The sequence below is a fragment of the Dendrobates tinctorius genome, unplaced genomic scaffold (assembly GCF_039654945.1).
Source record: "Dendrobates tinctorius isolate UK_male_01 unplaced genomic scaffold, ASM3965494v1 ptg000070l, whole genome shotgun sequence".
NCBI classification, from domain to species: Eukaryota; Metazoa; Chordata; class Amphibia; order Anura; family Dendrobatidae; genus Dendrobates; species Dendrobates tinctorius.
In genome coordinates this window covers 97,510,254-97,532,545 of record NW_027361738.1, presented here as the reverse complement: position 1 = coordinate 97,532,545, position 22,292 = coordinate 97,510,254, and the positions used below count along the sequence as shown (strand labels likewise).

Sequence of the window (22,292 nt, the reverse complement as noted above, 5' to 3'; positions counted from 1 at the left end):
GCCTATGTGTGCATCCATGTATCTAGTGAGCATGCCTATGTGTGCATCCATGTATCTAGTGAGCATGCCTATGTGTGCATCCATGTGTTATGAACAGGTCACTGAGGAGGATGGCAGGAACAGGCTAAGCCACCAGGAAACCAGAGAGGTTGGTAACTCAGCGGATTGCAGACCCCTGATCCTAACAACACAACTAGCAGTAGCCGTGGAGCGTTCCTACGATGCCCTAGACGCCTCGTCACAGCCGGAGAGTTAATTAAGCCTAAAGCCAGAAAGGTGAAATCTAAACTGCCCGGGAGCAGGTCCCCAAAGGAATAGATATCCCCCAAGCATATATTGTCGGTGAGACCAGATGAGAACCAAACACAGGCAGAGAACAGACTGAGCAAACAGTGGGGCCCAAGCTGTCTAGGTAGGACAGGACAGAAAACATACTGTCTGCAATCATGCAAAAACCCTAAAAAATCCAACACATCTGATATACAAAAAACCTGAGGCCACACAACCTCTCCCCCACTACATCAGCACTCTGGTGTGAACTGGAAGCGAAGAAAAAATAAAAATATAACAGGGGACTGAACAAACTAGCACAAACTAAAACATATGGAGCGGGGCCCAGCGCTACCCCAGCAGGGAGTACTCTGAACCCTCGCAACAAAGCAGAAAAAGGCACAACCAGATTAGATGCAAAGGATTAGCAAAATAATCACTTAACTGAACCATGCAGATCAGGCAGGAGACTGAAGAGCTCAAAATGCACAAGTAGGAAATCACCAGCAACCACCAAGGGAAGCCTGCTCACTTATATGCTTCCAGCCAGCAATCCCATATTCCCAATCATCCTCGTCAGGTGGCAAACTTCCATCAGACTGGCCAGCTCCATTACTCCCAGTAACCACCAGAGGGAGCTGCAGCTCAGAAATCTAAGGCTGTGTGCACACGCTGCAGATTTTGCTGCGGTTCCGCAGCGGTTTTGGCCGCTGCGGACCCACAGCAGTTTTTGCTGCGGTGTACAGTACCATGATTCCCTATAGGAATCAAAAACCGCAATGCAGACGGTGCGGAATTTTCCGCGCGGATTATCTGCGGTTTTCAATCCGCAGAAAGAATTGATATGTCAATTCTTTCTGCGGATTCCGCTGCGGTTTGCCATCTCCTCCATTGAGGAGATGCAAAACTGCAGGCCAATCCGCAGGTAAAACCGCAGGTCTTTTGACCTGCAGATTTACCTGCGGATTTTACAAAATCCGCGCCTAAATCCGCAGCGTGTGCACACAGCCTAAGCAAGGGAATTCACAACATCCATGTATGTAGTGAGCACGCCTATGTGTGCATCCATGTATGTAGTGAGCATGCCTATGTGTGCATCAATGTATGTAGTGAGCATGCCTATGTGTGCATCCACGTATGTAGTGAGCATGCCTATGTGTGCATCCATGTATGTAGTGAGCATGCCTATGTGTGCATCCATGTATGTAGTGAGCATGCCTATGTGTGTTTATTGTCAGTGGGCCTTGATTGTCGCAGGCAGATATCTCACTAGCAACGGAGGCGCTTTGCAGGATCAGACATCGTGAGAAGATCCGTGAGACTCGGCTGAAGGAGTCGTGTTTGTGACTCAGTAGAATCTGAAGATTCACCAGGAAATCAAATTCTGTCTCCGGTGTTCACAGAGCAGAGTATGTCAGACGCAGGCGCAGCAGAGCTCAGACTGCAAAGATAAACAAGATAAACCTGCCACATACCACAGAAGTCAGTGCTTAGATGGTGCAACTCAGTGACTGCACCAGCAGAATAGAGAGTGCAGCTCTGGAGTATAATACAGGATGTAACTCAGGATCAGTAATGTAATGTATGTACACAGTGCGTGCACCAGCAGAATAGTGAGTGCAGCTCTGGGGTATAATACAGGAGGTAACTCAGGATCAGTAATGTAATGTATGTACACAGTGCGTGCACCAGCAGAATAGTGAGTGCAGCTCTGGGGTATAATACAGGAGGTAACTCAGGATCAGTAATGTAATGTATGTACACAGTGCGTGCACCAGCAGAATAGTGAGTGCAGCTCTGGGGTATAATACAGGAGGTAACTCAGGATCAGTAATGTAATGTATGTACACAGTGCGTGCACCAGCAGAATAGTGAGTGCAGCTCTGGAGTATAATACAGGATGTAACTCAGGATCAGTAATGTAATGTATGTACACAGTGCGTGCACCAGCAGAATAGTGAGTGCAGCTCTGGAGTATAATACAGGAGGTAACTCAGGATCAGTAATGCTAATCTAATCATAAGTGATATCGGAGATTTTAGTGATGTTCTTCTTTGCTACTGACATCTGATAATCCAGCACTTTCCGGTCTGGAGCTGTCGCTGGTGCATCCCAGACATGAAGTAAAGGTCTTTTGCTGCCTGCGGTCGGCTCAGAAATAAGCTCTGCAGAGTTCACAAAGATAATTTATCAAGGTAATGCAGGAGGCCCAGGATGATGTGCAGAAAAATGAACAGAGGGGGCGATGTAATTACATTGTGTCTGCCGGAGGAATGGATGACTGTGAATTACACGGCTTCTGGACCAAGACAAGCGCAAGATGTTTGATGGGTGGATCACGGCGAGACGACAGTGAGTCAGTCAGTGTACATCAATAGTGTCACAGACACTGGATGGATCTAATCCGGTCATGTGTGATACTTTCTGCTGAGCTGCTGTATCTAAACCAATTATATTTTATACTGTCATAAAAGTCTATGACCTTTAACGAAATTTTTCTTGTTTGACTGGACACTTGATGTAATAGTGGCTGCATAGCAGAATACAATAGCAGAAATATTAATGATCAAAGTATTTGGCACCTAATCAGTTAATTTTTTTTATGTCTAACTGAGCGTTATGAGAGAGATTTCACTGGAGGCGTGTACTTCTTCCTCTTTCTGATGCTGACCAATCATGAGCAGGCAGCAACCTGCTTGGGAAAGAAGAACACCCCCCCCCCATAATGGCTTGGCACATTCCCCAGTGTTTTCCTGTCTGCTTTTGATTGGTCACCTTCAGAAACAGGAAGGAGTACACGCCCCCAGTGAAATCTCTCTGATAACACCCACTTGGATTTAAAAGAAATTACGGTAACTATTTAGGTGTCAAATACTTTGATCTCTAATATCTTTGCAATTGAAATGCAGAATTTATAATTAAAAAAAAAAAAGTTTTACTCCGCTGTCCAGCCGCTGTTACATTATTTGTGTCCAGTTCAACATGAAAAACTTGGAGAAAGATACTTTTTATTCTTATCATGTGTGGTACTAATGGCTGAGCCGATGTATCTAAGCTTTTCATATATAATACCTTCTGATGAGCTGTGTATCATTTACTTTTTATTTAGTGTACTGATTTATGTTATCTTCTCAAATCTAATTCTATTTGCAGAGTACTGTAATGTGACTGACACTGTTTGGTGAGTACTATGGCTGATACTGTCTGACTGGCACTGTTATGTGAGTACTGTGTCTGACACTGTTATGTGAGTACTGTGTCTGACACTGTTATGTGAGTACTGTGTCTGACACTGTTATGAGAGTACTGTGACTGACACTGTTATGAGAGTACTGTGACTGACACTGTTATGTGAGTACTGTGACTGACACTGTCTGACACTGTTATGTGTGAGTACTGTGACTGACTGACACTGTTATGTGAGTACTGTGTCTGACACTGTTATGTGAGTACTGTGTCTGACACTGTTATGTGAGTACTGTGTCTGACACTGTTATGTGAGTACTGTGTCTGACACTGTTATGTGAGTACTGTGACTGACACTGTTATGTGAGTACTGTGACTGACACTGTTATGTGAGTACTGTGACTGACACTGTCTGACACTGTCATGTGAGTACTGTGACTGACACTGTTATGTGAGTTCTGTGACTGACACTGTTATGCGAGTACTGTGACTGACACTGTTATGTGAGTACTGTGACTGACACTGTCATGTGAGTACTGTGTCTGACACTGTCATGTGAGTACTGTGTCTGACACTGTCATGTGAGTACTGTGTCTGACACTGTCATGTGAGTACTGTGTCTGACACTGTCATGTGAGTACTGTGTCTGACACTGTTATGTGAGTACTGTGTCTGACATTGTCTGACACTGTTATGTGAGTACTGTGACTGACACTGTTATGTGAGTACTGTGACTGACACTGTTATGTGAGTACTGTGACTGACACTGTTATGTGAGTTCTGTGACTGACACTGTTATGCGAGTACTGTGACTGACACTGTTATGCGAGTACTGTGACTGACACTGTTATGCGAGTACTGTGTCTGACACTGTCATGTGAGTACTGTGTCTGACACTGTCATGTGAGTACTGTGTCTGACACTGTCATGTGAGTACTGTGTCTGACACTGTCATGTGAGTACTGTGTCTGACACTGTCATGTGAGTACTGTGTCTGACACTGTCATGTGAGTACTGTGTCTGACACTGTCATGTGAGTACTGTGTTTGACATTGTCTGACACTGTTATGTGAGTACTGTGTCTGACACTGTTATGTGAGTACTGTGACTGACACTGTTATGTGAGTACTGTGACTGACACTGTTATGTGAGTACTGTGACTGACACTGTTAGGTGAGTACTGTGTCTGACACTGTTAGGTGAGTACTGTGTCTGACACTGTTAGGTGAGTACTGTGTCTGACACTGTTAGGTGAGTACTGTGTCTGACACTGTCATGTGAGTACTGTGACTGACACTGTTATGTGAGTACTGTGACTGACACTGTCATGTGAGTACTGTGACTGACACTGTCATGTGAGTACTGTGTCTGACACTGTCATGTGAGTACTGTGTCTGACACTGTCATGTGAGTACTGTGTCTGACACTGTCATGTGAGTACTGTGTCTGACACTGTCATGTGAGTACTGTGTCTGACACTGTCATGTGAGTACTGTGTCTGACACTGTTATGTGAGTACTGTGTCTGACATTGTCTGACACTGTTATGTGAGTACTGTGACTGACACTGTTATGTGAGTACTGTGACTGACACTGTTATGTGAGTACTGTGACTGACATTGTCTGACACTGTTATGTGAGTACTGTGTCTGACACTGTTATGTGAGTACTGTGTCTGACATTGTCTGACACTGTTATGTGCGTACTGTGACTGACACTGTTATGTGAGTACTGTGACTGACACTGTTATGTGAGTACTGTGACTGACACTGTTATGTGAGTACTGTGACTGACACTGTTATGTGAGTACTGTGACTGACACTGTTATGTGAGTACTGTGACTGACACTGTTATGTGAGTACTGTGTCTGACACTGTTATGTGAGTACTGTGTCTGACACTGTTATGTGAGTACTGTGTCTGACATTGTCTGACACTGTTATGTGAGTACTGTGACTGACACTGTTATGTGAGTACTGTGTCTGACACTGTTATGTGAGTACTGTGTCTGACACTGTTATGTGAGTACTGTGTCTGACACTGTTATGTGAGTACTGTGTCTGACACTGTTATGTGAGTACTGTGTCTGACACTGTTATGTGAGTACTGTGTCTGACACTGTTATGTGAGTACTGTGTCTGACATTGTCTGACACTGTTATGTGAGTACTGTGTCTGACACTGTTATGTGAGTACTGTGTCTGACATTGTCTGACACTGTTATGTGAGTACTGTGACTGACACTGTTATGTGAGTACTGTGACTGACACTGTTAGGTGAGTACTGTGACTGACACTGTTAGGTGAGTACTGTGACTGACACTGTTAGGTGAGTATTGTGACTGACACTGTTAGGTGAGTACTGTGACTGACACTGTTAGGTGAGTACTGTGACTGACACTGTTAGGTGAGTACTGTGACTGACACTGTTAGGTGAGTACTGTGACTGACACTGTCTGACACTGTTAGGTGAGTACTGTGACTGACACTGTTAGGTGAGTACTGTGTCTGACACTGTCTGACACTGTTATGTGAGTACTGTGTCTGACACTGTTATGTGAGTACTGTGACTGACACTGTTATGTGAGTACTGTGACTGACACTGTTATGTGAGTACTGTGACTGACACTGTTATGTGAGTACTGTGACTGACACTGTTATGTGAGTACTGTGACTGACACTGTTATGTGAGTACTGTGTCTGACACTGTTATGTGAGTACTGTGACTGACACTGTTATGTGAGTACTGTGTCTGACATTGTCTGACACTGTTATGTGAGTACTGTGACTGACACTGTTATGTGAGTACTGTGACTGACACTGTTATGTGAGTACTGTGTCTGACACTGTTATGTGAGTACTGTGACTGACACTGTTATGTGAGTACTGTGACTGACACTGTTATGTGAGTACTGTGTCTGACACTGTTATGTGAGTACTGTGACTGACATTGTCTGACACTGTTATGTGAGTACTGTGTCTGACACTGTTATGTGAGTACTGTGTCTGACATTGTCTGACACTGTTATGTGAGTACTGTGTCTGACACTGTTATGTGAGTACTGTGTCTGACACTGTTATGTGAGTACTGTGTCTGACATTGTCTGACACTTATGTGAGTACTGTGTCTGACACTGTTATGTAAGTACTGTGTCTGACACTGTTATGTGAGTACTGTGTCTTACACTGTTATGTGAGTACTGTGTCTGACACTGTTATGTGAGTACTGTGTCTGACACTGTTATGTAAGTACTGTGTCTGACACTGTTATGTGAGTACTGTGTCTGACACTGTTATGTAAGTACTGTGTCTGACACCGTTATGTGAGTACTGTTACAAAAAGGATAAAAAAATTACCAGCTCACCTGTAGCAGCATGCAGCGTGTAGAAGCGCAGAACCCGTGTAGTCTCACGTGCAGTAATCAAAAAAATAGGTGTTGCTCCAGCTTCTTATAAAATTTCAATTTTATTTACCAAAATTAAAAAGAAAGATGATGACAGACATGATGTAACATGGTAAGTGGCTACGTGTTTCCAACATGAAGTGTCCTTTCTCAAGCTTGGGTCAGTATGTAATGGTAGTACAGAGGCAGCGTATGGCGGTATTCTTACCACACTGTATGATGTGTCTGTTGGGGCAGTATGGTAGTAGAGTGGCATTATATGACAGTGTTTTACAGCAATGTATTGTGGTTGTGTTGGGTCAGTAATGATAGTACAGGGGCAGCGTACGGCAGTATTATTGGGTAGCTGTATGGTGTGACTTAAGGAGCCAGTGCAGTATTATTTATGGGCCCTATCTGGCTGTATTATTTGTCTGTGTCACCTTTTCAAGCCCATTCTTGGCCTCAGTAATAAGAACAAGTTTCCATCTGGGTCTGGGTCACTTTAGAGTCATTTCGCCTCATAACACAGGAAAAGAACGGAGTGTGAAGGTTTGTAAACTACATGGCGGCATAAAACCACCGGTGTAAATGACATTTCATGGGTGACATCAGGGCTGCGGGTGGCATCAGGAGGCAGCGCGAGGGCAGATGGCGGGGAGCGAAGCAGCAGCGCGACCACAACTAATGCAGACAGCTGCTGAAAAACAATCGCATCCGACACGGACGGTTCTGGGCGAGGAAATTCAGACTGAGGTCGCTACAAAGACACGACGCTGCAGTGCGGCCGATCCCTACGATCCCATTATTGTTCCTGGTTTTGTAGACTTTTTCCTCTTTTGAGGCAGAATTTTTTCTTGCTTTGCTCCTAATTCTTCCTCTTCGTTGCTCTTATCTTCTGCGTCTGTTTTTTTTTCTCAGATATTTGCGGCTGATTTATGATTTAGTTTTTTAAACAGAATTTTTTTTTTCCGCCAATGTTAAAGTTTTGTGCGTCCCATAATCTGGAATATCTGATGAGCCAATGCCGGACTACTGGAATTTTCCTGAAGGGCTGAACGCTGTTTGTTTTCTCCCTCCTTTCTAATTGCTCCGTCTCTGTAATCTCCGCGCTGTTCACCGTGCTCACGGCGCAGAGAATCCCTACTGATCTCAGCATCAATATGATCACTCCTCGGATAGACGCGGATCACAGCCAATATTTGTCCAGCCGATCACCAGGACAGCCGGGCGTATGTACAGATGTAGCAGAGCTGGGTTGGTTGAGCTTGGTGAAGGCATAGCAGAGCCGAGCTGGTCAGATGCAGCAGAGCCGAGCTGGTTAGATGCAGCAGAGCCGAACTGGTCATATGCAGCAGGGCTGAGCTTGTCATATGCAGCAGAGCCAAGCTGGTCAGATGCAGCAGAGCCAAGCTGGTTAGGCACAGCAGAGCCGAGCTGGTCGGACGCAGCGGAGCCGAGCTGGTCGGACGCAGCGGAGCCGAGCTGATCGGACGCAGCGGAGCCGAGCTGGTCGGACGCAGCGGAGCCGAGCTGGTCGGACGCAGCGGAGCCGAGCTGGTCGGACGCAGCGGAGCCGAGCTGGTCGGACGCAGCGGAGCCGAGCTGGTCGGACGCAGCGGAGCCGAGCTGGTCGGACGCAGCGGAGCCGAGCTGGTCAGATGCTCTAAAGCTGAGATTTCTGGATGCAGCAGAGCTGAGTAGGTCACATTCTTCACTGCTGGGCTTGTTTTGAGCTGGGTTTGTCATGTGGCATGGACGTGGTGATCGGACGTGTTATCTTCAGGTATATATAGGACCGTGTATAATGCACTGAGATCATACATGCGTCTCTCCATCTGTTAATCTCCATCCACCATTCTCTGCAGGCTATGCTGGGAGTTGTAGTTCCCAGGGTGCAGCCTCTACACCGCCCCTTCTCTCCAGTGTACAATGTTCTGTATCTGATACTTTGACCTTTTACACTTTATGGTTTTTGTTTCATCTTTGCAGTGATTTTCTATTTGTTTTTCGGCTTATTGCTCTTTGCGTGTCATTTCGGATCATTCTGTGTTCAGAGAATGGCGTCACGGCAGCGCAGAGTATTTCAGGAGAGGCGAAGTCACCGACAGTCACTGTATACAGAGCAAGATCTGTACAGCAGCACAGAGTATTTCAGGAGAGGATCCAGCCATGAGAGGAGCTACAATCATCCATCCGTGTACGGGTCAGAGGCACATGTAAGGCTGGGGGGTTCGGGTCAGGAGACCCTCAAATGGGGATATCTGGATCTGTGAATGTAATGGAAGGAGTAATGTCCTCAGCAGCACAGAGTATTTCAGGTGACCTGAGCCCCGGGACCTAGACTGAGGGCAGTGAACACTTTCCCTTGTATTCTCTGCCGTTGTGACCTGTCCTAGCTGTGACCGTGGGTCGCCCTCCCAGGGCTGTGGGGTACTCGGTACCGGGCCGGTCTCTCAGAGGGGAATGTCACAGCAGCGGTGAGCCGGACCGTGGCTCTGGGCGCCCATGTAAAAGGGGTTAAGTGATGGAATAAAGTTTGAGTGGATGATTTGTGACGCCACCTGTGGTGTTCGGCAAAGGAGATGTTAAGCCGACGCTGCAAGCAGATCCTCTGGGACAGATGGTGTAGTGCAGCAATGATGGTGTGGCCTCCACAGGTAGGGCTGTAGTCTCAGGGCAGAGTAGGTGAAGTGACGGTGAGGGGAGACGTGGATAGTGCAGTGTTAGGCACAAAGATGTAGCAGTGCTGAATGGGTTGGCGCAGGAATAAGTGGAGGACACCAGGGCATGTAGTTCCAAAGCTTTACTCAGTCTGTTGAGCATACAGGTGCCCGCATCCATGCCGTGTCCTCCGGGTCAGGGGCTCAGCCAACCTCCAGGCAAGATGAAGTCTTCCCTTCCAACACTCCGCCAACATATGTGCCTTTTCTGAACGTCTCCCTCTTAGCGCCTTTAGTGAAGTACTCGCAGTCCTGAGTTACACTGGAGTTCCTCCTGTCAGATGTTCTTATGAACTCTACTTGTACGGCAGACAGCTGTAGCCTGCTTCGGGGGCTCCTTGCTACCTAGTCCCGGCTCACTATCGTTGCTGTTGTGCCCTCAAGTCTTGTGTGGGAATAAAGTGGTGACAACTTCTATTCCTCTGGTGTCTGCTGCAGGACCATTAGTATCCGTACAACCTCTGGGACTGGACCCCGGCCATGCGCTGTGAACTTGGGAAGGGTTCTCCTCTAACTCTGGTCCTTGTTCTCTTCCTCTCCTTACGTTCCGTACTAATCCTTCCTTCTTATGGAGAGAGTCAGGCTTTCCATCAATGTTCCTTTCCTGTGCCAGCGGACCCAGGTCACTGAGGTCGGCTGCAGCACTTCCTTCATCCATCCCACTCAGGGGATCCTCTCTCTTCCACTGACTCTGTCAGACTGACTGACTGACTAAATCCTAAACTCTTCCCGCTCTTTTGGTGCCAGCTAAGCTCCACCCGCCTCCCAACACGCTTCGTGTTCCAAGCAGGGAGCCACCAAAGGGTGCTTTGCTACACTACTGTGTTGTGTGGGATGCAGGTGTTGGAGCGTGGTCAGGTGTTTCCACCTTACCTGAATGGTGCGGTACCACAGCTCAGGAGGAGGTGCAGTACCTCTGTGGCAACTGAACCCTCAGGGGTGCCACATACCCCCCCGTTAAACACAGCACGTCCGTGGGCTGCAAGTGAAACAAAGTTAGACAAACCAAGGAACATACAAAAATTTTTGAATGCTTAATAAACAATACTTATCTAAACTTCCCAATGTGGGAGGCACTCACTCTTGAATGTTGTAAACAATTTAACTAACTATCTATGTCGAAATATAGCACCTAAGTAAAGTGCTATTGTCAGTAAACTCACTACCAGTTCAAGTATTATCATTAACACATTTCTTTCACCTTTTTACTATTACTTCTAGACCCTAGGTGACAGCCGCCGATGACTGGTTCGTCACCTGCATTTTCAAATCTTCATTCAAATTTTTCATCTTTATTCACACATTAACATGAGTCTAAACTCTGTAGAACATTCACTGTTCCTATATAAAATCTGTTCTATTTCTTTATTAAACACTATTTACTTTTTCTATCAAAATGCTAAACATTATTATTAAGTGCAATTATGTAAAGTAGACCTTGATCCAGCCAAGATGTCTTGAAATGTCCCTATTAAAGCAGGTCTATGTAAAACCAAGAGAAGGCACCTTAAGAGGTGCAACTATTTACAGGACAGTTCTGAATCACTCATTGTCCATGATCTCCACAGTTCAAATATAAAAGACTGCCTAAGAAATTGGGCAAACTGGAATCAAAAGAAAAACAACATGATGAACAAAACAAAAACAAATGAAGGCATAACGGTGCCTATACCCTCCTGGGTAACAGTTAGTTATTAATTCTCAGTGATGGTCCCCTCCTGGGGTGGTGGAAGCTGGTCGCTTGGGCTGCTTCCAGGGGAGAACTGAAGGACATCCTCTTCTTGCTGATTGTCCACAAATTGCAGGAATTCCCTCTCCCAAAGAGTTAGGTTAGTGGCTGCCTGTGCAGATGGAATAGCAGCTGGTGGAACTGCTGCCTGTGAGGGTGGCATTTCAGCTGCTGCTGGTGGTATATCTGCTGCCAATGATTCTGCAGGAGTTGCAGCTGGTACCAATAGATGTTGTTCCCCAGTTTCAGGTGGCACCACAGTTAGCAGTGCTGCTGCCTTTGTTTATGGCCTAACGTCTGGTGGCACCGATGTCTGTGGCCGCTGATAGGGTGAAAGGCGAGGGTTCGGAATCTGTGGAACAGGGAACCCATGATGCATATTAATACTCGTCTGCTGTTCAGACCCTTCTACCGAACCTACAAGATGCCGAATGGGACGTGTCTGCTCCAGTCTCACTCTTTTCAGCAGGGATTTCTTCCACTTCCCCATCGCAGTCAGCTTAGTGTCTCCAAATTGAGAGCATAGCTCTTCCATTTGTCCCATGTGGAGTTCGAGCATGCCAGCCGCAGTGCGTGAAAACTCAGGGGGTAACCCGTTGGCAGGGGTGGCTGTCATACCTGGAGCCTCCCGGCGGTGCACGATGTTCACTAGAGTTGCCCGTCCCAAGATCGGAGACGATGGCGGGGCAGATGGCGGTTCCGGGTCCGCAGGGGTCTCCGGTGGGACCTGCACAGCCGCGTCAGGTCCAGGCAGGAGTTCAACTTCCTCCGCTTCAGCCTCCAGGCCCCCAGGGAACTCCTCATGACAGGCCGCGCTCAGCGGTGATTGCAGCGTGGAGATGGAGACAGGCGCCGCCGGTGACAGGGCAGCGGCCGTAGGTTCCACAGGTGCTGCCTGGGGGAGATCTTGTGCAGCAGCGATGGGTACTGCGGGTGAAGGTACCAGTGATGGAGGTACCGATGGTTTAGGCCCCTCCCGGGGGTGCTGCCAGTTCATGATCCAGAGAGCCTCCTGTCTCAACTGCAGACGGTGGGTCAGCTGAGCAATCTCGTCCTCCAGCTGCTGGCAGTTCATTGTGGAAGTCGGATCGGAGCCTTCAGCCAATGCGCTGGGGATGTTCAGCTCAACCTCCTTGCACTGTTCGGGCCTCCCTCCTCCTTCCATCATGGCGTTCTGGCGTTCCTCCTTCCTGGCCTCTTTTCCCGCCACCGGCTCTCGCTCCTCCTTCTGGGGGCGGCGTCTTCTTCCTACTCCTCCATACCAGGCCAGTATCCGAACCCCTCGGGGGGTGGGCCATGTTGCAGTTGCATAGAAGTTGAGGCAGGGCAGGCCCAGGACAGTTCGCGGTCTTTTCCTAGGACCACCCATGTTGTCACGCCCTTCTTCACCGCGCCAGCGGCCATTTTGAGAGTCCATTTTACAGTCTATTAATTTGGTTATTCTGCACATTTTCAGCAATGTTTAAGTCCAATAAAACTCAGGCACACAGAACCCGGTGGCACCGGGCTTCGTCATCCTGTTCATGACGCCAAGTTTTGGGTCGCCCTCCCAGGGCCGTGGGGTACTCGGTACCGGGCCGGTCTCTCAGAGGGGAATGTCACAGCAGCGGTGACCCGGTCCATGGCCCTGGGTGCCCATGTAAAGGGGTTAAGTGATGGAATAAAGTTTATGAGTGGATGATTCGTGACGCCACCTGTGGTGTTCGGCAATGAAGATGTTAAGCCGACGCCTCAAGCAGATCCTCTGGGACAGATAGTGTAGTGCAGCAATGATGGTATAGCCCTCCACAGGCAAGGCTGTAGTCCTCGGGCAGAGTAGGTGAAGTGACGGTGAGGGGAGATGTGGATGGTGCAGTGTTAGGCACAAAGATGTAGCAGTGCTGAGTGGGTTGGCGCAGGAATAAGCGGAGGACACCAGAGCATGTAGTTCCAAAGCTTTACTCACAGTCTGTTGTGCATACAGGTGCCCGCATCCGTACTGTGTCCTCCGAGTCAGGGGCTCAGCCAACCTCCAGGCAAGATGAAGTGCTCCCTTCCAACACTCCGCCAACATATGTGCCTTTTCTGAACGTCTCCCTTCTTGCGCCTATAGTGAAGTACTCACAGTCCTGAGTTACACTGGAGTTCCTCCTGTCCGATGTTCCTATGAACTCTACTTGTACGGCAGACAGCTGTAGCCTGCTTCGGGGACTCCTTACTACCTAGTCCCGGCTCACTCACGTTGCTGTTGTGCCCCCAAGTCTTGTGTGGGAATAAAGTGGTGACAACTTCTATTCCTCCGGTGTCTGTGGCAGGACCATTAGTATCCATACAACCTCGGGGACCGGACCCCGGCCTTGCGCTGTGAACTTGGGAAGGGTTCTTTTCTAACCCTACTCCTTAGTCCTCCTCTTCTTACGTTCCATACTAATCCTTCTTTCTTATGGAGAGTCAGGCTTTCCATCAATGTTCCTTTCCTGTGCCAGCGGACCCAGGACACTGAGGTCGGCTGCAGCACTTCTTTCATCCATCCCACTCAGGGGGTCCTCTCTCTTCCACTGACTCTGTCAGACTGACTGACTGACTAAATCCTAAACTCTTCCCGCTCTTTTGGTGCCAGCTAAGCTTCACCCGCCTCCCAGCACGCTTCGTGTTCCAAGCAGTGAGCCACCAAAGGGTGCTTTGCTACACTACTGTGCTGTGTGGGATGCAGGTGTTGGAGTGTGGTCAGGTGTCTCCACCTTACCTGGATGGTGGGGTACCACATCTCAGGAGGAGGTGCAGTACATCTGTGGCGACTGAACCCTCAGGGGCGCCACAACCGTAGCCCCCCGGACACGCGGATGTCACCACCCGAGGACACGTGCACACCGAGCCTTTTGAGGAGTTTATTGCAGCGGATCCGCGCTAAAAATATGCTCAAAATATTACATTAAAAACATTAGAAAAGAAGAGTTTTTCAATTATAAAACCAGTTTGCGCTTCTCACGTTTTCAGTCTATTCGGCTTTTTCTGCTTCAGGTTTTCAACAGTTCCTGGTGGCAAAAAAAGAAACGTTATGTCCCTTCTCTGAAGCTTCTTCTGGTGGAAAATGCCCCAAACTGGGCGCTAAATCCCCGGCTGAAAAGCCTCGTCCAGAGAGCCGCCTGCTACAATAAGGCGGCGTGCACACTGACGCCGGCAGACGGGCTGAGCCTTCCCGGGGGCGCATGAGCGCTACCTGCGTGTTGTACGGATGACCCTCGTATCCATGTTATTCGATGGGGCCAGTCACATGTCTGATTTCATTTCCTCGGGCCGAGTGATCTGCAGCAAATATCAGACACATGATTCAAGGGTCGAGTCAAAATCGGCAATGAAAGTCAAAGGATCCGTGAGAAAATCAGACCGCGCTCGGATGACATCTGAATATGGTCCGATTTTCACTGACACTCGTCCCAAACTCTGATCAGAGGCAGCGGTCCGATACCCTCATACATGAAAAAAATCAGATATCTAAAGAGGCCTGAAGTCTTTTTGCTACGTTTTTGGATCAGAAACTGAGCGGAAACTCAGTTTTGGTTTTTTTTCGATTTTGACCAGGATCTGGAGAATTTCCATTCAGTTTCTGCTCCAAAATCTCAGTGTGAACATACCCTTTGGTGCATTCGCAATAAGTTTTTTTATTTTGCTGTTTTTGGAGCTGAAACTCTCCAACAATCCAATTATAACTTGAGATTTTGAACATCTTATCATTTTTGCAGAGTTTGTCCAAAAAAAAACAGCAAAAAGAACTCTATGTGAGCGTCTCCTACTACTGCTCTTTATTGCAACCTTGGAGGGTCTCGGGCACGTGGTGCAGGGTCTGTTGCAGGAGTGCAGGGTCCGGTACACACGGTGCAGGATCCGGTTTGCATGGTGCAGGGTCTGGTGCGCTTGGCGCAGGGTCCAGTGCACACGGCGCAAGGTCTGGTGCACACGGTGCCGGGTCCAGTGCACACGGCGCAGGGACAATTACAGGAGCGCAGGGTCCGGTGCACACGGCAAAAGGTCCGGTGCAAATGGCGCCGGGTCTGGTGCACTTGGCGCAGGGTCTTGTGCACATGGTGCAGGGTCCAGTGCACATGGCACAAAGTCCGCTGCACATGGCGCAGGGTCTGATGCACTTGGCACAAGTTCCTGTGCACATGGTGTAGTGTCTGGTGCACACGGTGCAGGGTCTGGTGCACGCGGCACAAGGTCCAGTGCACGCGGCACAAGGTCCGGTGCAAACGGCGCCGGGTCTGGTGCACATGGCGCAGGGTCCGGGGCACACGGAGCAGGGTCCGGCAAACACGGCACAAGGTCCGCTGCACTTGGCGCAGGGTCCGGTGCACATGGCGCAGTGTCTGATGCACTTGGCACAAGTTCCTGTGCACATGGTGTAGGGTCTGGTGCACACGGTGCAGGGTCTGGTGCACATTGCCGGATGCACATGGCGCAGGGTCCCGTCTCGCCTCCGATGTGCCTCGTTTCTACTTCTTGCACTTCACGTTGATTTAAAAATTAAATAATAATAAAAAAAACCATCAGGGATTTGATCCTGCGACCATGGTACTGACGTCCATCCTCAGGCTGTTTATGTTGACCCTGGGGGGCCGGCAGGCCGGGGCAGGACAGGGCAGGCCGGGGCTTGTCCCGCCGTCTTATTGGAATAAGAAGTATGAAAACAACATTCCTTTTATTTTCCTAAAGTGCCGCTCGCTAAATCCGTCGCGCCTCTCTGTATTCACCCAAACTAATTGCTCCGCGTGCAAACAAATTACGGCCGAGGACGGCGGGAGGGAATCCTGCTCTTTTCTCTGCGTTCTATTTGCTGATGGTAACGTCGTGTTTGTCGAGGCTGCGAGTGTTGATCACACACACGATAGCGGATTACATGGTGCGGACACGACTGACGTCACCGCTAACCAGGAGATTATTAGTTAATATCATTCTGATAGAATCTGCGGATTCTTCTTCAGCTTCAAGATCTCTGCTTGTTGTGAAAGAAAGGAGACAGCCAGAGTGTAAGAACCTGTGAGCCCTCTCACATCTGTGTCCAGACACCTGCGACCTGCGCTGATACATTGTAACAAAATACCAGGACAGAAAAGACTGGGTATCATGGTAACAAACCCTCAGCTGTGACAAATCAGATCATTCCTGGTACACCCTGACCTCCTCCACATTATTACAATGTCCTGATCCCCTGATGATAACTGTGACTTAGTTTCTTCACTGATGGAGAAGTTATTTCAGTTCTGCAAGTTATACAGTGGGGACAATAAATATTCGATATTCTGCCGATTTTGCAAGGTTTCCCCCCTACAGAGAATGGAGAGGTCTGTAATTTTTATCGCAGGTGCACTTCACCTGTGAGAGACAGAATGTAAAAATAAAATCCAGAAAATCACATTGTAGGATGTTTACATAATTAATTTGTATTTTATTGCATGAAATAAGTATTTGATACAATAGAAAAACAGCACTTAATATTTGATCCAGAAACCTTTGTTTGCAGTTACAGAGGTCAGACGTTTCCTGCATTTCTTGTCCAGGTTTGCAAACACTTCAGCAGGGATTTTGGCCCCCTTCTCCACACAGATCTTCTCCAGATCTTTCAGGTTTTGGGGCTGTCACTGGGCAACATTGAGTTTCAGATCCCTCCAAAGACTTTCTATTGGGTTCAGGTCTGGATTCTGGTTAGGCCGCTCCAGGACCTGGAAATGCTTCTTACAGAGCCACTCCTTAGTTGCCCTGGCTGTGTGTTTCAGGTCATTGTCATGTTGGAAGACCCAGCCATGACCCATCTTCAATGCTCTAACTGAGCATGACCGTATCCATCCTCCATTCAATATGGTGCAGTCGTCCTGTTCCCTTTGCAGAAAGGCACCCACAGCATGATGCTTCCCCCACCATGCTTCACAGTTGGGACGGCGAGTGGAGTTGATACCAAAAAGTTCTATTTTGGTGTCATCTGACCATATGATCTTCTCCCATGCCTCCTCTGGATCATCCAGTTGGTTATCTGCACCTCAAAAACATTTCTAGAATTCGACCTTTTCTTACTTTCGACTCAACAAAAACACTTACTGTTTCTCTTATTCATTCTCGTCTGGACTATTGTAACTCTCTTCTAATCGGTCTTCCTCTTACCAAACTCTTCCCTCTCCAATCCATCCTGAATGCTGCAGCCAGGATCAAATTCCTCGCTAATCGTTACACCGATTCCTCTACCTTGTGCCAGTCATTACACTGGTTACCCATCCACTCCAGAATTCAGTATAAACTTATTACCCTCACCAGGGCTGGACTGGCCATCTGGCAATTCTGGCAAATGCCAGAAGGTCCTGTCTGGTCATGGGCTGCCTTTGCTTGCAACGTTGTTAACAAAATTGTTGATCTCAAGACACTCATACTGTTAAGAGTTGTGAAGGAGCACATAGATGCTGACTCATTTACCCCAGCAGACCACGGGTATCATTAGAAATATTTGTCTTGTAGTAAATCTTGCTTTCCTCCATCCAAGGTAATATTAGTAATATATCCCATCTGGAGCTTGGGAACGGGCACACCATGGACCTGTGTGATTTCAAATGCGAGGGCTGAATTTCAGCTCAAGTCCATACCTGACCCTCACCCACAAAGCCCTCCATGGCTCAGCACCACCCTACATCTCCTCCCTTGTTTCAGCCTACCACCCTACCTGTGCCCTCCGTTCTGCTAATGACCTGAGGTTAACATCCTCATTAATCAGAACCTCCCACTCCGGTCTCCAAGACTTTTCACGTGCTGCGCCAATTCTTTGGAATGCGCTACTCAGGTTAATACGATTAGTCCCCAATTCCTATAATTTTAAGCGTGCCTTAAAAACACATTTGTTCAGACTGGCCTATCGCCTCAACACATTAACCTAATCTATCCCTGGGTGGCTCATTCAAAATTTTTACCATAACCAGGTTCCCCGCATCATGTTCCCACATGCTTTAGGCAGTTAATAGCCCTCTGTGTCTGTACTGTTACATATTTAGACTGTTAACTGGTTCATGCAGCAACAGGAACACTCGATTCTTATACTAGGGATGGTCCAAGCAATAAAAATAATAAAAGCAATTGTTACCACCCACCTTTCGTGTCTACCTCTTTCCTCATAGATTGTAAGCTTGCGAGCAGGGCCCTCATTCCCTCTGAAATGTAAAGTGCTGCGGAATATGTCGGCGCTATAGAAATAAAATTTATTATTATTGACAAACTTCAAATGCGCCTGAAGATGTGCTGGTGTGAGCAGGGGGACCATGTGTGCCCTGCAGGATTTTAATCCATGACGGCGTAGTGTGTTACTAACAGTAATGTTTGAGACTGTGGTCCCAGCTCTCTTCAGGTCATAGACCAGGTCCTTCTGTATAGTTCTGGGCTGATTCCTGACCTTTCTCAGAATCACCCTTACCCCACGAGGTGAGATCTTGCATGGAGCCCCAAAGCCAGGAAGATTGACAGTCATTTTGTGTTTCTTCCATTTTCTAATAATTGTACCAACAGTTGTTGCCTTCTCACCAAGCTGCTTGCCTATTGTCCTGTAGCCCATCCCAGCCTTGTGCAGGTCTACAATTTTGCCCCTTGTGTCCTTAGACAGCTCTTTGGTCTTGGCCATGGTGGAGAGGTTGGAGTGTGATTGAGTGAGTGTGTGGACAGGTGTCTTTTATACAGGTAACGATGTCAAATGGGAGCAATTAATACAGGTAATGAGGGCAGAGTAGTGAGGTTTCTTGCAGAAAAACTATCAGGTCTGTGAGAGACAGAATTCTCGCTGGTTGGTCGGTGATCAAATACTTATTTCATGCAATAAAATGCAATTAATTATGTAAACATCCTACAATGTGATTTTCTGGATTTATTTTTAGATTCTGTCTCTCACAGGTGAAGTGCACCTATGATAACAATTACAGATCTCTCCATTCTTTGTAGGTGGGGAAACTGCAAAATCGGCAGAGTATCAAATACTTATTTTCACCACTGTAGGTCTGGTGACTACATGTCTCAGCATGCCTTGCCCAGAAGGACGCATGACCTGATCCCTTCTGTTTTAAGCTAAAGGCTAATAGAAAAATTGTGGGAGGCCACAAATGCAGGTGAAGGCCCAGGAGAGGCTGGAGGCTGCGCCCTGTGCAGCAGCATGTTACGAGCACCGTGCCGGCTCCATCTACCTACAGGGAGAGTAATCAAGCTGAGAAAATGAAATTGTTTGTGTTGTTATATGAAAAATGGCCAAATCCTTTCCCACCACCGCCGTCTCCAACATGCACCGCAGCCGAGCTGGAGGCGCCGATCGTAGGGGTGTCCTCACATGAAGAAGCGGTTTGCACATAAGATTTGCACTAAAGTCATTTTTTCCAGAAGAGGCGACTGACTCCTCGAACGCACCACAGCTTAGACTAATTGCATGGCACAAAGCCCACGTGGCCGGTAAGGGCACCGAGGAGTGATGCTGGCCGAACCAGAGGATTTTGGCAGCACCGGACAACCATCATCCCCCAATCCTTTTTTATCAGGAAGGATAAGGCGATGGCAGATGTTTCTGGCGATGGCTTACTCTGCCCTGCACATTGAACATACATGCGTGCTCAGTACATGCATGTGTAGGAGGGAATGGGAGGAATTGATGGTGTTTGGGCACGCTCCTCATAGTCGTGATGTCTCTCTGGGATTAGCCTTATACAGTCTGTGCGGCCTCAACATCATCTGTGGATTGCCCTAGTCGGGCTTTCCTAGGGGTCTCCTAGGATGGAATGATCCTTCTTGGGGGGGGCAGGTTCCCTTTAAATCCCCATGTGTTATGTTGCGCTGTCACCGGACTCTGGGATCCGTCACGGTGCAGAGAGGATTTAATATGCAGATTACTTGTTTTGCATGAAGTTTGTTATTATGCAATTATGCAAATGTCTCCTCGCGCCTTCCAGGACGGATCTTGACATCTTCACTTGCCACATAACAAAGTGACGGATCACGAGTCACCGGACAAATATTCAGCGGAGAGATGGCGCTCACATGGGGAAGCCTGGAGCCGGATCATGGCCGTCATCTGCTCTAATGGCTCCAGTGTGTTGGGGATGAGGGGATCATGGACAGCGAGGGGGGATATTGGCTGTAGATTGTCACTTCTTCTCCAGGATGATAAAACGCCTCACATGTGGTTTTTGTGTTTTCAGATTGAATCTGTGCCAGAATGTAACATTATGCAGCTAATCGACCACAAGCGCAACGAGTGCATAGACCACCCCGACTACTACAACGAGACCACAGGTGAGACACGGCCTAAGCGCTAACCAACGGAGGCCTACCGGGATGGATGGATGATAGATAGATGATAGATAGATAATATTGTTGTGACTGGTGGGTTCTTATGAGTTGGCCAGTGTGAGCATTTTCTAAGTATAATCTATATGGCAGTAATATATAGATAGAGGACTGTCTCGTAGGTAGAGTGTAGACACACAAATCTTCCGGGAGGCTCTGGTGGGACATGTCTGGGATTTCACATCTGGAGATCTGTCACTTGAAACAATTATTTTCCTAGAATTTAAGACTTTTCAAATTAGTTGGAAAAAGAATCTTATTTCTCACCATTTGGCACCAAAAGGGAGGAAGAGGTGACTGGTACAGCGAGCCAAAGACACGTCACTGCAATAATGGATGTCTAGACCTCCATGCTTCAGATAACTGAGGATAAAATCGGGTCTAGAATTTGGTGTGCAGAGAAGTATATTTCTATTGATGGAGTTCGGAACACAGGAAATAGATAGATATAGATAGATAATAGATAAATAACATAGTAGTTGGTTTACATTTGCACTTCTAGCCTTACCTAAAAAAAAACCTTTTTCCTTGTGTTTCCATTTTCTTTTCTTTTTTGCAAGTTTGCATTTTGCACAAATACTGCTTTTTTGCACATAATGATGTTTTTGCCTATTGTATATTGCACTAGCACTTTATATATGTTTGCACATTATATGTAAATATTTATCAGTATACTAATTATTTCTAGGCTAGTCAATAATATTTTCTGTGATTACATCATATTTTACAAAGCCATATTATGTGCTACAAATTAGGTGCAAAGTGATCCCCCTAGTGGTGACTGCAAACAGGATCTTATCACGTATCTCCGTATACAGGGAGCTCCCCCTAGTGGTCACTACAGACACAATCTTATCATGTATCTCTGTATACAGGGAGCTCCCCCTAGTGGTGACTACAGGCAGGATCTTATCATCTATCTCCGTATACAGGGAGCTCCCCCTAGTGGTGGCTGCAGGCAGGATCTTATCATGTATCTCTGTATACAGGGAGCTCCCCTAGTGGTGACTGCAGACAGGATCTTATCATGTATCTCTGTATACAGGGAGCTCCCCCTAGTGGTGGCTGCAGACAGGATCTTATCATGTATCTCTGTATACCGGGAGCTCCCCCTAGTGGTGGCTGCAGGCAGGATCTTATCATGTATCTCTGTATACAGGGAGCTCCCCTAGTGGTGACTGCAGACAGGATCTTATCATGTATCTCTGTATACAGGGAGCTCCCCCTAGTGGTGGCTGCAGGCAGGATCTTATCATGTATCTCTGTATACAGGGAGCTCCCCTAGTGGTGACTGCAGACAGGATCTTATCATGTATCTCTGTATACAGGGAGCTCCCTCTAGTGGTGACTACAGGCAGGATCTTATCATCTATCTCCGTATACAGGGAGCTCCCCCTAGTGGTGGCTGCAGGCAGGATCTTATCATGTATCTCTGTATACAGGGAGCTCCCCTAGTGGTGACTGCAGACAGGATCTTATCATGTATCTCTGTATACAGGGAGCTCCCCCTAGTGGTGGCTGCAGACAGGATCTTATCATGTATCTCTGTATACCGGGAGCTCCCCCTAGTGGTGGCTGCAGGCAGGATCTTATCATGTATCTCTGTATACAGGGAGCTCCCCTAGTGGTGACTGCAGACAGGATCTTATCATGTATCTCTGTATACAGGGAG

At 47.5% G+C, this 22,292-nt stretch overlaps 1 protein-coding gene across 2 annotated transcripts in view; it reads left to right on the top strand.

Moving 5' to 3' along the window:
• VIPR1 (vasoactive intestinal peptide receptor 1) overlaps positions 1–22,292 on the top strand; it is a 236,336-nt gene that overhangs the window by 14,562 nt on the left and 199,482 nt on the right. For both annotated transcript variants that reach the window (XM_073582198.1, XM_073582197.1), the window contains exon 2: positions 20,473–20,566. In XM_073582198.1, coding sequence (XP_073438299.1) covers positions 20,473–20,566 — 94 coding nt within the window. The remainder of the gene's footprint in view (positions 1–20,472; positions 20,567–22,292) is intronic.